The sequence below is a fragment of the Odocoileus virginianus genome, chromosome 31, assembly GCF_023699985.2.
Source record: "Odocoileus virginianus isolate 20LAN1187 ecotype Illinois chromosome 31, Ovbor_1.2, whole genome shotgun sequence".
In the NCBI taxonomy this organism is placed as follows: Eukaryota; Metazoa; Chordata; class Mammalia; order Artiodactyla; family Cervidae; genus Odocoileus; species Odocoileus virginianus.
In genome coordinates this window covers 13,304,007-13,319,858 of record NC_069704.1, presented here as the reverse complement: position 1 = coordinate 13,319,858, position 15,852 = coordinate 13,304,007, and the positions used below count along the sequence as shown (strand labels likewise).

At 48.9% G+C, this 15,852-nt stretch overlaps 1 protein-coding gene across 8 annotated transcripts in view; it reads right to left on the bottom strand.

The window, feature by feature from the left end:
• Nucleotides 1–15,852, bottom strand: part of EPB41L4B (erythrocyte membrane protein band 4.1 like 4B) — a 135,313-nt gene that overhangs the window by 66,328 nt on the left and 53,133 nt on the right. For all 8 annotated transcript variants that reach the window (XM_070459325.1, XM_070459328.1, XM_070459329.1 and 5 more), the window contains exons 6-14: nucleotides 15,385–15,437; nucleotides 11,238–11,358; nucleotides 9,867–9,954; nucleotides 9,621–9,709; nucleotides 9,255–9,324; nucleotides 8,989–9,158; nucleotides 6,883–6,992; nucleotides 4,582–4,612; nucleotides 1,365–1,398 (exon numbers count right to left, since the gene is read on the bottom strand). In XM_070459325.1, coding sequence (XP_070315426.1) covers nucleotides 1,365–1,398; nucleotides 4,582–4,612; nucleotides 6,883–6,992; nucleotides 8,989–9,158; nucleotides 9,255–9,324; nucleotides 9,621–9,709; nucleotides 9,867–9,954; nucleotides 11,238–11,358; nucleotides 15,385–15,437 — 766 coding nt within the window. The remainder of the gene's footprint in view (nucleotides 1–1,364; nucleotides 1,399–4,581; nucleotides 4,613–6,882; nucleotides 6,993–8,988; nucleotides 9,159–9,254; nucleotides 9,325–9,620; nucleotides 9,710–9,866; nucleotides 9,955–11,237; nucleotides 11,359–15,384; nucleotides 15,438–15,852) is intronic.

The following is a 15,852-nucleotide window of genomic DNA, read 5'->3' as shown; positions in this document are numbered from 1 at the left end:
CTACAGTAATGAAAGATCCAGAAAGAGACTAATTAGAATAAGGCTCCAAAGTGAATTCATCATGGAGTATTTAATTACTTGTGACATTCAAAACCAGACTGGTGACAGGACACAGAAACCCAGGAGAGGAGTGTCCCTTGGACATTCACGCACGCCCAGGACAAGAAAATTGGCCCCACGTTAGGGGCTCATCGGATATGGGTGCTGCCTCTCAGCCCATGACAACCCAGGAAGCCAGGAACACACCATCAGCTCAGGGCCCTTGCCTGGTCACTCATGAGAACCACCTTCAAGGCCCTGATGCTTGCCAATACCAGATCCTGCCCACCCTAGAGTTTCAGATTCAACCAGTCCAGGGTGAGCCCCAAGCACCAGTTATTTTTTTTTTAAAGCTTGTCAGATGGTTTTAATGTGCAGCAGGGCTGTGTGATTTCCAATGAAGGGGCTCAGAGAAGGCTCTTTGAAGGTGATGGTTTCCCAGCAGATGAGCATGGGTAAAGGAAGAGTAGGAAAAAATTATGGGGGAAAGATGATGTGATTCTCTAAGACCTGAACCCATGAGGTATGCTTAGGAGCAGAGATAATACATGTACAAAAGTTAAGTTGGACCCAGGTTGTAGAAGGCTGCGAAGAGCCAGTGAGAGCTACCTATGGGCAATAGCTGATAGGCAGGCACAGGGTTTGGGCCACCAGCTACGGAAACCCATCTTTGCTCCTTCTGCAGGTAACAGGCCTAGCATGGTGCTTATAAAGCAGGTTCTAGAAACTACCACTCCATGAATGGTAATGAATCCACCACCAACAGAAAGTGGTGGAGAAGACTAGCTGTTTTTATGGGGGTGGGGAGGGCTGTCCAATAGAGAAATGATTTGGGGAAACCCTAGATTAAAAACAAAACAAAACATGTGTCTTCCTTGAAGGGTTTCGTGATACTTTTGACACCCCAAAGGGCACTGGAAGATCCAAGAAGAGAATGAAGGATGAAGCATTTCCCAAACATGTGAGCACAGCCTTTCCTGGAGGTGCATCTCGTGGTTCCCTGGGCTTAGAACACACCTTGACAACAACTGCCTCCCGAGAGGGTCCCTGAGAGGCTGTGTCTGACCACCCAGAAAGTTCGGACATGTGTCCCTGATGCTTGCCAGTGGACACGTGAAGAAAAACAGGCAGCTCAGAAAACCAAGAGGAAGGAGGAGTTGGGGAGAAGGTTCTCCTCTTGCCGTTTTCTCAAGGAAAAAAAAAGAAAAAACACGTATTGCTGTTATTTCTTCAAAACCTGGTTACTAGCATAATGACTGCTCAGTGTGGGAAATTTAGACACTTTAAGAAATATGACATGGAAACCTTTAAAAGCAATAGCTCACCTGGTAATTATGGACTTCAGGATTTGTTTTAGGGCTAAAAAAAGAAAAAGAAAAAGAAAAATTGTAATAGGCTGTAAAGCAGATTGATTACTGATTTATTTAACAGCTGTAAACTAATCTTAGGATGTTGGCTACTCTGTCAGCAACTTTTACAAATCCTATTTCTTTTTGGTTACTAGCAGTTTAACTGAGTATATAATTGGGGAGACTAAATAGCAGCTCTCATTAGTCACTTAAAGCTTACAAATTTTAAAAAAAGCTCACAAATAAAAATATCTAGGTTAAGATTCCAGAATCCCACTTGTGACATTATATTTTAGTGGTAAAAAAGATCTTTTCACAGTTGGGCAAACCAAGTAACTTTAGCTCCCGTTTCAGGTTGCCCTGGCATTGCTGGGTGGCCCAGCCTATCAGGCAGCTCCAATGATGCCAGGGCTTTTTCCAACTGATGGAAGAGTCGCGAGTCCCTTCTGAGCACCCACCACCAAGGGCCCCACTTCCCTCAACAGGGCAGCCATGGCATGGCCACCACTCTGGAAGGTTCATTCCACATAAGGTTCTGTCCTGGGAACTTGACATCTTGTTATTTAATCCACACAGCAAGGCGATGAGCTGCATACATGTTACCACCTCATTTTATACGAAAAGGAATGGTTGCCTAACAGGAGTTAAGACACTTGCTGGCTAGTCCATGGCAGAGACACTTTTGTGCAAAATCTCCAGGTCTGTGCCCTTTCTGCTAAGCCACCCTGGCTCTCTGAGACCCTGAGGAAAGGTTCCGGGCTCCTCACGCATGATCCTTTGTTGATGGAATCTGAAGTCTAACCGCTCTGGTCAGAAGCATGGACAGAGACAGCTGGTGCAAAACACAACACTTGGCCAGAGAAACCACAAACCAACCCAAGTACAAGCATCGGGCTATGCTACTAGGGCGGCATGTTCGAAATCAAGGTTTCTCCAGCAATGAGAAGGAAACCCATCATGGTTATGAGTCTTGCTTGAGGTCCAAATAGTCCTGCGTTCCAGTTTCCAGAGGGGGCAGTGCACAGCGCCAGGCTCTGGGCCAGATTCACCCCCTGCTGCCCTTCCCCAGGAGGACTAAGTGTCTGCAAGATGCCGTACTCCTGGCATTACCTCGGCCCTCAGAGCACAATTGTGTCCCCAGCTCCCACAGCACTGCTCTCCACCCCAGGATCCCACAGGCTGTGAAGAGCAATTGAACAGCTGCGAACAGTGGTTATTAGCTCATTTGTTCCTAAAGGGTATGTTTACTGGGGTTGGTTTTTTCCCTCGGTGGAGTGTGTTTTTTTTTTTTTTTTTTTTTAGCTTGTTGTAGCTCCCGATATATATAATCTCTACTAGATGCTATGAGGAAAATGTAATTTTATTAGGGAAAAACAAACAAACAAAACAATCACTTCCTGAGTGAGCAAAGGAAAGAAATGTAAGTCGTAAGCCCCTGAGAATGAAAAGCAAGGCACACACTGCCCACCACAGGGATCCTGGAAACACAGCAAGCTTGTGGGCCTAAACTAACCCACGTGGGATCCCTGAGCTCCCCTCTTATTCTCGAGGTCCAAGCCGGGTGTGGAGCAGTTCAGCAGGCCTCTCAGGGCCTTCATGAGATGCTGGGAACTGAACCCAGACACAGGAGTCAGACACCTGCCACCCAGCAGAACAAACGGCACTGCAGGCAGCGTGTGCAATCAGAGATGCAAGGCTGAGTTTCCAGCTGGGTTAACACAAGGGCCAGCTACGAACTCCAGAACCTTGTGGTCCCTGAGGTATCTTGGGGGCTGCCTGGGAGTAGGGTGGGGTGATGAGCAGCAGATGCCAGCCCTGCCCTCGGGTCCCAGCTCAGCAGCATCCAGAACATCCCAAACTGGTCTGTTTTCTGTCTTGGAAAACCTTCCATGGCAGGTTTCCCCTAGGGGGCCAAAGCCAGAGGCTAAAGAAGTTTGAAAAACACTTGATCAAGCCCAACCTCTTTGTTTTCAGATGAGAACAAGGAAAGCCCAGAGCTGGCTGGTGCTCCGCGGGGGCTGGGCAAGAGGCCTCCCGACATCTCATCACCAGCCCGCTCCTCCACACCCGCCGCCAACCGCTCAGGGTGCCCAGCGCCCCAGAGCTGTGCTGACCTCAAAGACCACCCTCTGCGGCAGCCTGAGCCCTATGCCTGGGATGGCCAGAGACTACCTAAACAGGACCACCAGTGGCTGGAGCTTGGACCCAGGGGCTGAAACAATTATAGTCTGGGGTTCTCTAGCATAATAGCTGTCTACCAAGATCAAAACTCACGTAAGAAAACAATTGTTTCGGGGAGAGAAAGGTACATACCAGGTGGGACAGACCTGGGACCTAGACCCCCCTGGGAGCTTTTAAAACCACAGATGCCCAGGTCCCCACCCCCAAGAGACTGATTTGATTAGCCTGGGGTGCGGCCTGGCTGAGGCTGTCACAGCTCAGCACGTGATTTCCATGTACAGGAAAGATGCAGGCCACCTGTGCGTTGGGGACGGGGCGGCAAACCACGCCCCACGGGCCAAACCTGGCCCACCTGCTTTTGTGAGTCAAGGTGAATCGGAACACAGTCCCGGTCGTTCACTGATGTACTGTCTGTGTTGCTTGCTTGCTCTGAGGACAGAGCATGTCTGTGGTCCTGAGACAGACGGCAGAGCCCACAACATCTAAAATATTTACTACTTGGCACTTTACAGAAAAAGTTTGCTGACGCCTGTGCTAGAGTTTCAGTCTCAAGACGAGTCCTCTTCCCGCAGGAATATCACTGGGTGTCTGATAAAGGTCTTCCACGTGGTCTGACAGAAAACCCACATGTCACCGAGCGAACCCAGCTTTTCTCTGGGAGCTTCGGCTTTTCCATAGCCTGGCCCCTCTTTCCCACCACCGCATGCAGAGCCGTTAGCACACCCTGTCCTATACATGCCAATCACCTTCGTCACCACTGTTACAATACCCAGGGCACAAAGCCACTCAAGCAAAGCAGCTGTGCTCTCCAAAGTAACAAACTATCTTGGAACGTTCTATTGTGTACTTGTTGAAAGCCAGGTGGACCATAGAGCCTAGCAGCAGAAAAAGGGGGCAGGGGTGGGGCCCATCAAGCGCCTCACTTCATGATTTAATTGTATTAAACGTCACCACTGCAAATAGATAGAACAATTCTACAGCAGAGCTGTCCCCAGACTCTGCGGGCACTTACCAGAACTGAGCTGCTATCACTGGGTTACTTGCTTTAAAGGAAAAACAGAAAAATAAGACATTTTAGAGAGCTTGACCACTTTTTACCATTTGGACCACTTTTTACCAATGACTGGGGAAGAGACTTCCATGATCTCAGAGCAGTCCCGATCCCAGAAGGCAGACTCTTCAACCTGGTTATTTCTCCTTTCTGGAGGAAACATAAATTACCCTTCTTGCTGGGCCCCACCCTCCGATTCACTCTGAAAATGATCGCTGAGCCAGTTCTCAGGACCAGGAGCCCTAGGACGCAGAGACGAGACAGCCCCTGCTCTCAAGGAGCTTATAGTCTTCATACAGAGAGAGAGTGCATCAGGAGACACCACAAGCTGAAATACAAGCATGAGCCTGTGCGGCGGAGCTCAGGGCAGACGCCTGCAACCCGGTCTGGGTGTGAGTCTGTAGAAGGATCATGGACAGAGGTAGACCTTGGGTATCTAGACTTCACTTTGTTTTGTGAAAACTGGAGCACGGAAAATCGTTACATGTTTCCCGAAGAGGCCAGAACTCTGGCTGGAGAAAATGTCAAGAAACTAAAGGAGGCAAAGAGGTTGGAGACCAGGAAGGGAAGTGGAGGAGAAGCACAGAACGATGGAGTCAAGGCCCCTCCCCACTGCAGCAGCCACAACCTCTGTGTCTGCCCACCTCCAGGGGCTGCGGACTCACTCCCTAAAGAGGGAGCACTGTCTCTGGCAGGCCGCATCAGAAAGTTCTTCCTTATACTGGGGTGTTTCTGGGCAACTTTGGACCAGTTGGCTACAAGCACAGTGCTCGCCAGGGAGGTGAACACAGCTCTTGGGACAGAGCGTGCTCTCATCTCTCTCCCCACCCCATCACCTGTCACTCCCAGTTCCTGCAATCAGTCACCCTTCACGGATCTGCCACCCTCCCTGGGCACACCCCCACCCTCTCAACCTCTGGCCTTTCTTGAAAGTGAGGCCACATTCCCTAAGCTCTGGGCATTTTTCCCCCAGAGAAGCAGCCAAGAATGGCTTTAGAGTTTCTGGTCACCATACTACCGCACTGTTGGTTTACAAAGGAAGGAAACAGAGGGGTTAAAGATTCTAGAATGGGAAAGCGTAGGCGCCAGGTCCCACAAAGGCCCACTAAGTCCCGTGTTATACAAGAAAAACATATGGAATGGCCACTACACTGATATCCAAGCAGGGAACAAGGGAGGGGTAGGGAGAATGCAAAGGTCCTGCTATAAAAGAACAAGCATCTCAGTGCTAAACTCGATGTCCCGAATGAAGGAGCAAGCAAGTGTGGACATGGGAGAGCTAGGCTTTGGGACTGGAAACAATCCTGGACTGCTCATCTCCTGCCTGCACCTGTATTGGGGACTAGGGCCCATATACGAGCGGGGCCACAGTAGGAGATGACAGACGAAGCTCAGGAAGGGAGGGGTTGGGCCCACATCCGGGGCCTGGCTAAACTCAAGGGCAGGGAGTGTCTGGATTGACTGTGGGCCCTGAGTCCAGGATTTAAGGGTTCTGGTTCTCCTCTTACAGAGTCAGAATTCTGGTTAGCACGAGACTGATGTCTACACTTGAAACTGGAAGATGGAAGACAGGATTTCCCTGGTGGTCCAGTGGTTAAGAATCGGCCTGCCAACGCAGGGGATATGGGTTTGACCCCTGGCCTGGGAAGATGCCACATGCTGTGGTGCAACTAAGTCTGTGTGCCACAACTACTGAAGCCCACGTGTCCCAGAGCCCTGCTTCACAAGAGCAACGAGAAGCCCACCCACCGCAACTGCAGAGTAGCCCCCACGTGCTGGAACTAGAGAAAGCGCGGGCACAGCAATGAAGGCCCAGCACAGGCAAAAATAAATAAAATAAATTTAAACTGAAAAAACAACCACCGAAAAACCCAAACAAAGAAAAAAATAAACTGGAACATGGAGGAGAGACAGGGACTGTTTGTCCCTCAAAGACACGTCATCATCTTCCACAGGCAAGAAACAAGTTTCCCCATGACATCTCTGAGGTCCCAGGTCCCAAAGAAGCAAACAGGAACAAGAAAGGAAATATGGAAAAGGGAGAGAAGGAGAGGGACACACCCAATGGGAAAGACTAAAGACAGATGGATGGTGAGAGTAGCTCGATTCCCACCAAGAGAATCCCACTGGGGTTTTGCTGAAAGATTCACAGTGACAGAGAGCAATAAACAGTTCCTCCAAAAACTGCTTCACCAAACTCCTTGGGGCTTAACCAACTAAACCGCGACATAAAATTCCAAAACAGAATGCAAACCACACCACCTTTGAACGTCGAATGTCTTCGGGATGGGTAGCGTTTACTAGGCTTCCTCTCGAAGGTGCTGGTTCTTCGTAACCTGGCGCCATGGGTCGCTTGATATTCGGTCCGCCCACTGGAAAGCAAACATTCACAGCAGGCTACCAAAACCGCAACGTCGGTACAGTATATGTACTTGGAAGTGAATTTTTATTTTCAAGAGCTCCAGTGTAAATTTCAACTTATCTCAAACTCGTTTGGGTAAAGACACACACTAAATTTAGCTTTCTGTTTGGAAATAAAATCGCCATTGCCAAATCCAGGCTGTATTCCATTTCTACCAAAGGACAAACCTGCAATTTAGGGACCAGCCACTTGACTGCACAAACCAAGGAGGTCCAAGTATCTGGAACATTTGCGTAAAACAACACCAAATCACACATAAAATAACCTTTCATAAAACATATTAGGTAGAGGTTTAACTCTTTTAAAAGGCTGTTATCAATAACCACTTAAACTAAACCGTGGCTTTCCTTGCTATGCCCAAGAAAACACTGCTGCTTTCAGGAAGGCTCTCCATCACCCTGACGCCCAGCTACAGCTTCCAGGCGGCAATGCTGTCTTTGTCTGATCTATCACTGCCTCATTCCAGCCACCCTCGGTTTACAATTTATCACCTGGAAGGAGGCACTTGCCACCTGCTCTAACTGCCTCCCAGGGGCAAGTTCATCTCCAAACTCCCTTCCATCTCATGCTTCCCTTTAAAGAGCACAAGGGAACCTGGGCTAGGCCAAGCCCCACGGGAGTGTCCTCCCGGGATGGAAGCCTGTCTGGGCAACTTCTACAGTCCCTTGCTCATTTCAACAAGAGTAGACTTCAGAACACCATGCAATGCCTCTGCCAGGCTTTGCGATCATGATATCTCCAACCCCCCACAGGACCCGTGATTCGAGTCTTTCTCAGAAAGGACTTGGTCCCCCTACTCCCCTCTGCAGCATTTAAAAATACATTCAAACAAAGTAATTCTTTAAACACAAGTGCACAGCCATTTCTGTGCACAGCAGAAGAATCTGAAATGAACAAATCCTCTGGCATTTTAAATAGAGTTCAAGGACATGCCACGTGTGGGAAGAGGTTATGAAACCATGTGAAGTTTCAGATCTAGTAACGGCAATTCTCAGATCTATAAACAGGCCTCAGAAATCAACCCTGGGAGTGTATTTAAAATGGACATTCTCAGGTTTTATTCATACAGGCACATGTGTGCAGCCACTGACTCTAATTAGGAAAGTCTTAGCTGGGGTCCTAAATCTTCATTTTTAACAAACATCCAGGGAGTCCTCGTGCACTTTAAGAGACATGGTCTTAGAATCATGAATAAAAACATATCAGAATAAATTCTCTTTCTCCAGAGTCTTTTCAAATACTCTGGGTCATTCACACACCCGGTGACATCCGCACTTATTCCTAACTGTCATCAAATACCCTGATGTTAGCATGTGACAGGCCATAGAGCAGAGGTTAAAAAAAAAGACAAAGGACCCCGACCGCCTGGGGTTGAGGCTCAGCGCCAGCACTGACGAACGGTGGCTTTGGGCGGACTATCTACACCCCGGCACTAGTTCCCTTATTCGCAGAATGGGCATAATCTGAGGACCCATCTATTAGGGCCACAGGGAGGATTCACCAGTTGGTACGTGAAAAGCTCCAGAGCTGGATGGTTGATAGAGCTTTCTTTAATTATGCTCGTGTTCTAACCACAAGGGCGCCGCCCAGCGTGGCAGCCACCGGCTTTCATTTGCACCGGGCTCCTGAAGCCTGAAGTGAGACCAAGGAACCACATTTTAAAATGTATTTAACGTTAATTAATCTAAACAGCCACCTATAGCTCGTGTCTACTATATTAAGACAGCACGGTTCCAGGTGAATGTCAGTGGTTAAGCATTTTGTGATGATTAGTCTCATTTTATCAAGCAGGATAGGGAGGCTGAAAGAGCTCAGATGTTAAGAAAGAAGCTGGAGCGTGAGGTCCAATGCAAGTCCCCGAATACACATCCACGGCTCCTTTTCCCCAAAACGTCCCCGCCGCCCTCCTTCGGGGCTCGTGATGGAGCGGTAAAAATGGCGCCTACCTGAACCGGAAGCGCGAGCCCAGCCGGATGAAGTCCGACCTGTTGGACTTGCCGTTTCCTGGCGTCCGCAGCCGGAAGAAGGCGTGATGCTCCACGGCGCACTTCCACAGGTGCTTGCAGGTCCGGGCGCTGTCCAGGCGGAACACGAACGTGTGCTCCTGCTCCCGGCCCTCGGAGGAGAAGTGTGAGTTCCGGTTTACGCGGGTGCTGGTAACACCGATGCAGGCTCACTCCCGGCGAAGAGGAGGGACGGGGGCAAGGCTTACCTGGTCATCATCCTCCACCACCACCAGCGTCAATTTGCTCTTTTTAAAATCCATCTTGGTAATTTTCGGCCTGGCCAGAGAGAAAGCATTTTACAAGCGCAGTCTGCAGGAGCGAACATCTACACATTACACAGCCCTTTCCTTTCTACCGGTTACGCTTCGATTTGCTTAAGAAATCATTCATTCAGGTAAGTGTGATTATTCAGAAGCGCCACTTCCATTGTCAGACACCCACACACGCAAGAGTCTGTGTGTTTTTAAAACGAATCTGGGTGTTGCCAGCATCCCTCGATCATCATCCCTCACATAGAATTCCACCACAAAAGAGGAAAAAGACATTTTTAATATAGGACAAAACTAAATTACCAAAAGAATAAGCCTATTTTGTTAGCTCCTTCAAAGATTAATATGCCTGTCGGGGTCAGTCCAAGAGAATATTCACAGCCATCTCTTCCCTACAAACAAATGAAGGCACAGTCGGTAGAAGGTTCTAACAGGTGGTCACAGAGCAGAATGCAAAACAGTTCTTCACCGCGTTACTTTGTTTCCACATTGTTTACACATTTTTCCCATCACGGGGAACCCCAGTTACTTAAATGGCACAGTTCTTACCCTGACAACGTGCATGTCTACCCCATACATTTCCAGCCACTTCGCTTTATTCAGATAGGAGAGTTCCGCCTGGGCAGGGCTCTTTCCCCTTAGAAAAATCAACAAGACATGTGTAAACTGCCATGTGGACACCCACAGGAGTCTGCAGGGCATGGCCACTCTAAGGGTGCTTGGGGCAATTAAAGGGAAGAGGGATACAGTCTACATTAACATGACACAACCTCCTAGGGCAGACTGCTAACAGAAAGAGGAGAGAGCAGGGCTTACAATATGAAGGCTTGAGGAAGCACTTGTGTGTGTAGATACGTGCACATGTGTGCAAAGGAGAAAGGCTGAGTATATATAGCTGACTACTCAGAGCACCCTCCTGCAGGGCAGAGAGTGGGGTGGGGCATATGGGGAGTGAGGTATGGCAAGATTCTATATCCACATTTTTCCACGTTGTTTCAGTGGGATACAAGAATGTGCTGAGGTCACGTGCCATTTGCAAGAGTCAGAATGGCTGCGGGACACCGTGAGCCCATGCTGTTTCTGAGTCCAGGAGTGACTCGGCACTGGCAGTGTTTGGGGAAGATGAGCGGGCAGTAGGAGAGGCAGCGGGCCTGTTCTCCAGGCATAAAACTGCCAGGCTAGGGTGGCTGAGGGGGTAAAGGGGACAAAGCAAAGGATAAATGACAGGGCTGGATTTACCTGTGGTGACCACGTGTCCTGAAATGTAACTCTGTACAACACACGGTCTCAAATGTGAGTGTCCCCGTAAGGGACCACAGGACACATTTCTATAGGATTTGGCCTTGAAGTTCAGGCCATACACACAGCCCCTAGTATGCAGACTGGCTGGATCCAGGCGGCACCCCCTGGCTTGTTCAGGAGGCTGGGAAAGCGGCCCTGGTTATTCGATGAGCAAATCAGGACCAGGTCCTGCATTTCTGAGAGGACCCGGAATGTGGTTTGGTTTTTACTGTACAGCTCTGGAAAGAGAGACGTCCTGTGGGCTTTTGGAAAAGCAGGGCTAAAGTGCAGGAGAGAAAGCAGTGAAGAGCTGGAGCTGTAATTTCAGTCATCAGCAGGGCCACTCCACCAGCAGATAAAGAGTCTGACCAATGTTTGTTAGTCACTCAGTCGTGTCTGACTCTTTGTGACTCCATGCACTGTAGCCCGCCAGGTTCAGGCTCCTCTGTCCAGTGGGATTCTTCAGGCAAGAATACTGGAGTGGGTTGCCATTCCCTTCTCCAGGGGATCTTCCCGAACCAGGATTTTCAAATTGCAGGCAGATTCTTTACTGTCTGAGCTATCAGGGAAGCCCTCTGACCAATGCTTACACGTGACCAAATGCATACATTGGAATGCTAGATGGTAGCATCAAGGTACCTGCATTCTTTCCATCTCTGGAAGATATCAAATTCCATCGCTTCTGTCTGATTTGGAATGAACCGAAACTCAGACACAAGCTCTGGTGTGTGTTCTGGAAGCTCGCACTCCCCAAGCTCGGCTGCAGGTTTCATAAAAGGGAGAAAACATAAGACAGTGAATGCTTCTAGTTATTGCAGCAGCAAGTCCAAAGGCGCTCTGCCCGACTGTAAACAGCACAGGTACCCCCTCAGGTATAACTAAGGCCCTCCTTTCAGGAGGACTTAACTCCCACTGGGTCCCCAGAGGTACATTCAGAATCCCCTCCAATCACTCCAGTGTGCTCCCCACCGGGCCATACACCATCATCTCGATTATGACTGTCTCTCTCCCGACTACTTCTCCTGCCCAGGGAGGCCCTGATTACATTACCCCCACCAAACTGTAGTGCCTAAATTTGCAATAAAAGGCAACTGCAGGGAATGGGGACCTGCCCAGAAACATCCATGTAACAAGGCTCCCGTTAAGGGTGGGTCTGAGCAGCACACCAGAGTCTGCAGTGCTGGAGAGGACCAATCAAGAATTCAGTACAGGCAGACTCGGGTGTTGGGGGGAATGTCAGGAGGGAGAGGGAAGGCGTGAGGAGGGAGGGAAGAGGGGGTGCGAGGGCTGTGGGAGCAACTGCGGCAACTCAGGCAGAACCTGGGAGGGAGACGGCTGTGCAGAAAGGAGCAACAGCCACGTGGGCGATCCCAAGCAAAAAGCCCAAAGCCGCCCCCACAGAATGCAGGGCCGGAGGACGCAGGAGGCCCATTCCTCCTAGACCTGAATGAGAAAATCTCTCTCCACTCCCCCAACCCTCGCAGGACAGGAGGCAGAGCCCAGAGGGAAAAGGAATCCCCCAGAGGTCCCTCTGCTCCTTTTCTGCGATTACCTCTAGTATCTGGCTAATACCAAGTGTGGCCTGCAGACCAGCAGTGTGGGCATCACCTGGGAGCTTGCTCACCATGCAGAATCTCAGGCCCCACCTGGGACCTGCAAGAGCAAACCCGCCTCCCACCAAACGCCCAGGAGGGTGGGGCACACGTTACTTGGAAAAGCCTGGATCTACAACAGGGCTTTTCTAACAAATATGCATCAGAATTGCCTGGAGGAGTTGCTAAAACACCTTTGGCTGGCCCCCACCCCCAGAGGTTCTGAATCCATAGGTCTGGAATAAGGCCTGAAACCCTGCATTTCTCTTTTTAAATTTATTTATTTTTAACTGGAGAATAATTGCTTTACAATGTTGTATTGGTTTCTGCCATAGAACAAGAATCAGCCATAGGTATACATATGTCTCCTCCTTCTTGAACCTCTCACCCACCTCCCACCCTGAAAACCTGCATTTCTAACAAGCTCCCAGGTGATTCTGATGGAGCTGATGCAGTATGTTCCCGGGGAACATACTTTGAGAACCATTGCTTAACACAGAATCCCACCAACAAGCCAGCACATGACCGAATACCCCTAGTTGCAGCAGCCCTTTCTACTGGCTTCTGAGCCCCAATCCCAGTGCCCACCTTTCAGGAGAGGGATTCCTGTGGGCTTGCAGAAGAGGATGAAACGTCCCTGTCCACCCAGAGGAAGCAAGAAAGGCTGGTGTGAGGACTGCATGAGACAGCCTCTGACACTGGGCAGGGAATTCAGGGCTGTCTCCTGGCCTGACCACAGCCCCTCAAATCTGCAGCTCCCAGCTGGACGGCACCCCTAAGACCACCAGGGGTCTGGATCAGGGTATGCAGCTGCTGGGGACCCTGGGCAGAGCCACAAGTGATGCTTCTGCTCTGGACATATTTGCCCAGAAAAGGGGAGGGCTGGGCTTCCAAGGCTGGGGGCTGCAACTGATCTCTGACCTAGATGTTACCCTGAAGCTGCAGACCCAGCAAGGTTGGAAGGGCGGCCTGGAAAGAGGTCTCCCTTGATATGAAACACCCTGCAACATGGGCCAAAGCGAGCCATGCGTCTGCTGGGGTGTCTGCATGAGACTTGATTAACTGTACCCCGACACCATCAAGCACAGGAGGGAGAGGCCAATGACAAGGTTCCCATGAGACAAGACGAGGGGGCTAGTGTCCCTCCTTATCATTAGGGGGACTAATACAGGCCTGAAGGACACCCATCCTGAGGAAGCATGCTGCCTGCCTTCCAAGAACCTGCCAGCAAGAGCACACTTCGCTTAGCCGCAGTGGGGGACGGGGGTGTGGAAGAAACAGCTCAGAGGCAGGAATGCTTGACCCCTGCTTGACCTGTGTGACCTGGGTAAAGTCTCTTAACTGCCTGGGTCTCTAATGCCTTATCCACAAACCTGAAACTTAACAAAGCAGGGACACACCACAAACGACTACATTTTCCCTCCTCCTTTTTCTTTGTACCTGAATTAATTTTCAAATCAACCATAAAATTCATTCTCAAAAGAGCAGAGCCTCCAAGCAGGGCCACCGCATCACAACAATGGAGGCACTGATTCAAGGACAACCGCGGCAAGACACGTGTTCACAGCTCCAGCATGAGAGGAAACACCTTTCCTTTCAGTTTTCAAATGCACAGAGGCTCTTGAGAAATTTCACAGTCCTTGGGGAGCTCTTCAAGTCCATTCTGCACTTACTGATCACCTACAGTAAGCCGAGTCCCCATTCAAGAATAAGAACTAAAGGTGACTAAAGAACTGAACTTTCAGGGAATGGGAGTAATCTGGTCATTAAAAACCAACTTTATGAGCATAAACATGATGAAATCTATGTATTAAAATTACCAAATAGAAAACCATACAAAAATATCTGTATACGACTATGCCCAGAACTAGATTTTCAAAACTCAAAACACATAGAAACTCTGCTTGTCTGTGAGTAGGATGGTGGCCTCCTTCCTTCCTTCTACTTGTCTTTTGTCCTGCTATTCTGTAATAAGCCTGTACTGATTTTATAATTTGAAAAGACTTAGATCAAGTTTTAAAACTTGGTAAATACAAAAGTCGGAAGCCAAATCTTATTCCGATGTTCAAAAAGAATTAGTGATTATGAATGAAAACATCACAACTCATTATCCCGTAGAAGCCAAAGAGCACACTGATCCGAGTCCACAGCTTATGTCTGTCTGATGTGCTAACGAAATTCCTTATGTGCAGCTACACGTTAGTATCCTCTTAACTAGTGCTGGAGACTTCAGTGAACGTTTCTCGTGCATCTTACACTAAAATCCACCAATGCATCAAATGGATGGATTGGTCAACACTACAAGTCAGGCAGGCAGCCCTCTTACCCGTCTGTTCCCACCCACATGCTGATGGCTCCCCTGTCAGTGCTTCCAGCCTGACCTCTCTCGTGGAGCCTGATCTGCACTGACTCAAGAAGCTTCCAGAGGCCCCATCGGCCCCTCTGAGCCAAGACACGGCACAGGTGTCCCACCATGGAGCCCAACTCTTAGTCTAGCCATTCGCTGTTACCATCACCCATTCTCAGCAAAAGCTTAGCAGTCATCTCTGACTCCTCTTTCAACGCTGAAGCCTAATGACTGGGTCCTTCTCCTTATATTATTGATGTGGTTTGGGGGTGTGTGTGTTTAACCCCAGCCTTGGTCAGTTTGGTTTTATTACAGCTACATCTCACTACCCCCCCCCACCCCGTCTTGGTCTTGTTCCTGTCCCTTCTCCCCATCATAACCACTGTGGCCTTTCTAAAACGCACATCTGGGGGCCTGCCTCCTCCTTCAAAGGCACCACTGCTGACAGCATGAAGTGGATGTGCTTTAATGGGGGTCAAGGTCATCCACAGATTTTTGAACTTGGCCCTCTGACATTGCTCAATGCTGGTGCCTCTGTGTACTTTCTTCTCTGTGCCTCGGTTCCTCTGTTCATTCCCATCCACGCTTCCTCCCGTGGGCCTGCCACTTCCAAGCCTCCTGCAGGTCTCTCTTGCTGAAGGAACCACACTCTGCTGTATATGTGCGCACGGAGTATGTGATCCTGCCTTGTGGTCCTCAGGGGACCGGAAGCTACTTGGGGATGGAGACTGTATCATGTTCATTTATACCCCCAAAGCAGAGTGCTGTGCCTGCTACATAGACCCCCGTTTGTTGAAAGGAAAAGCAATAACTTTAAAATGCTAATTGCCACTAAGGAGTAATGTACCTTGTAGGCAGAGAGCGGCTAATTCCACAGCTGTTTCATATGGGCATTTCAATCTTGGGGAAAAAAAGAAAGAAATTAACTCTAAATATGAACTTTAATATTCATAACTATACAAAATGTCACTAAAACCATTTTTCAGAACGTAGTGATATTTAGATAATGATTTTTGTTCTCTGTGGTTTCTATTTTTGCTGTCTATATTAAAAAATGCAAACAGCCTGACTTACTCTCCCTGTTTCCCAAAGTCAGTTCTCCTCATATGTTAAATTAAGCCCATCGAGGTATAGTTTCAACTCTAAGCATAATGGGCAATTTTCCTGAATCTGGCAAGAATGGGGAAGTTTGGAAAAGAGAATGAAAAGCCCTTTCCTTTGCTTTACTAGTTTTAAACTTATTTTATCTTGATTTGACACCCGCATCTTTTCAAGTTGCCTTAAGTCTTTCTTGAAACAAGGTCCTAGTGTTAGA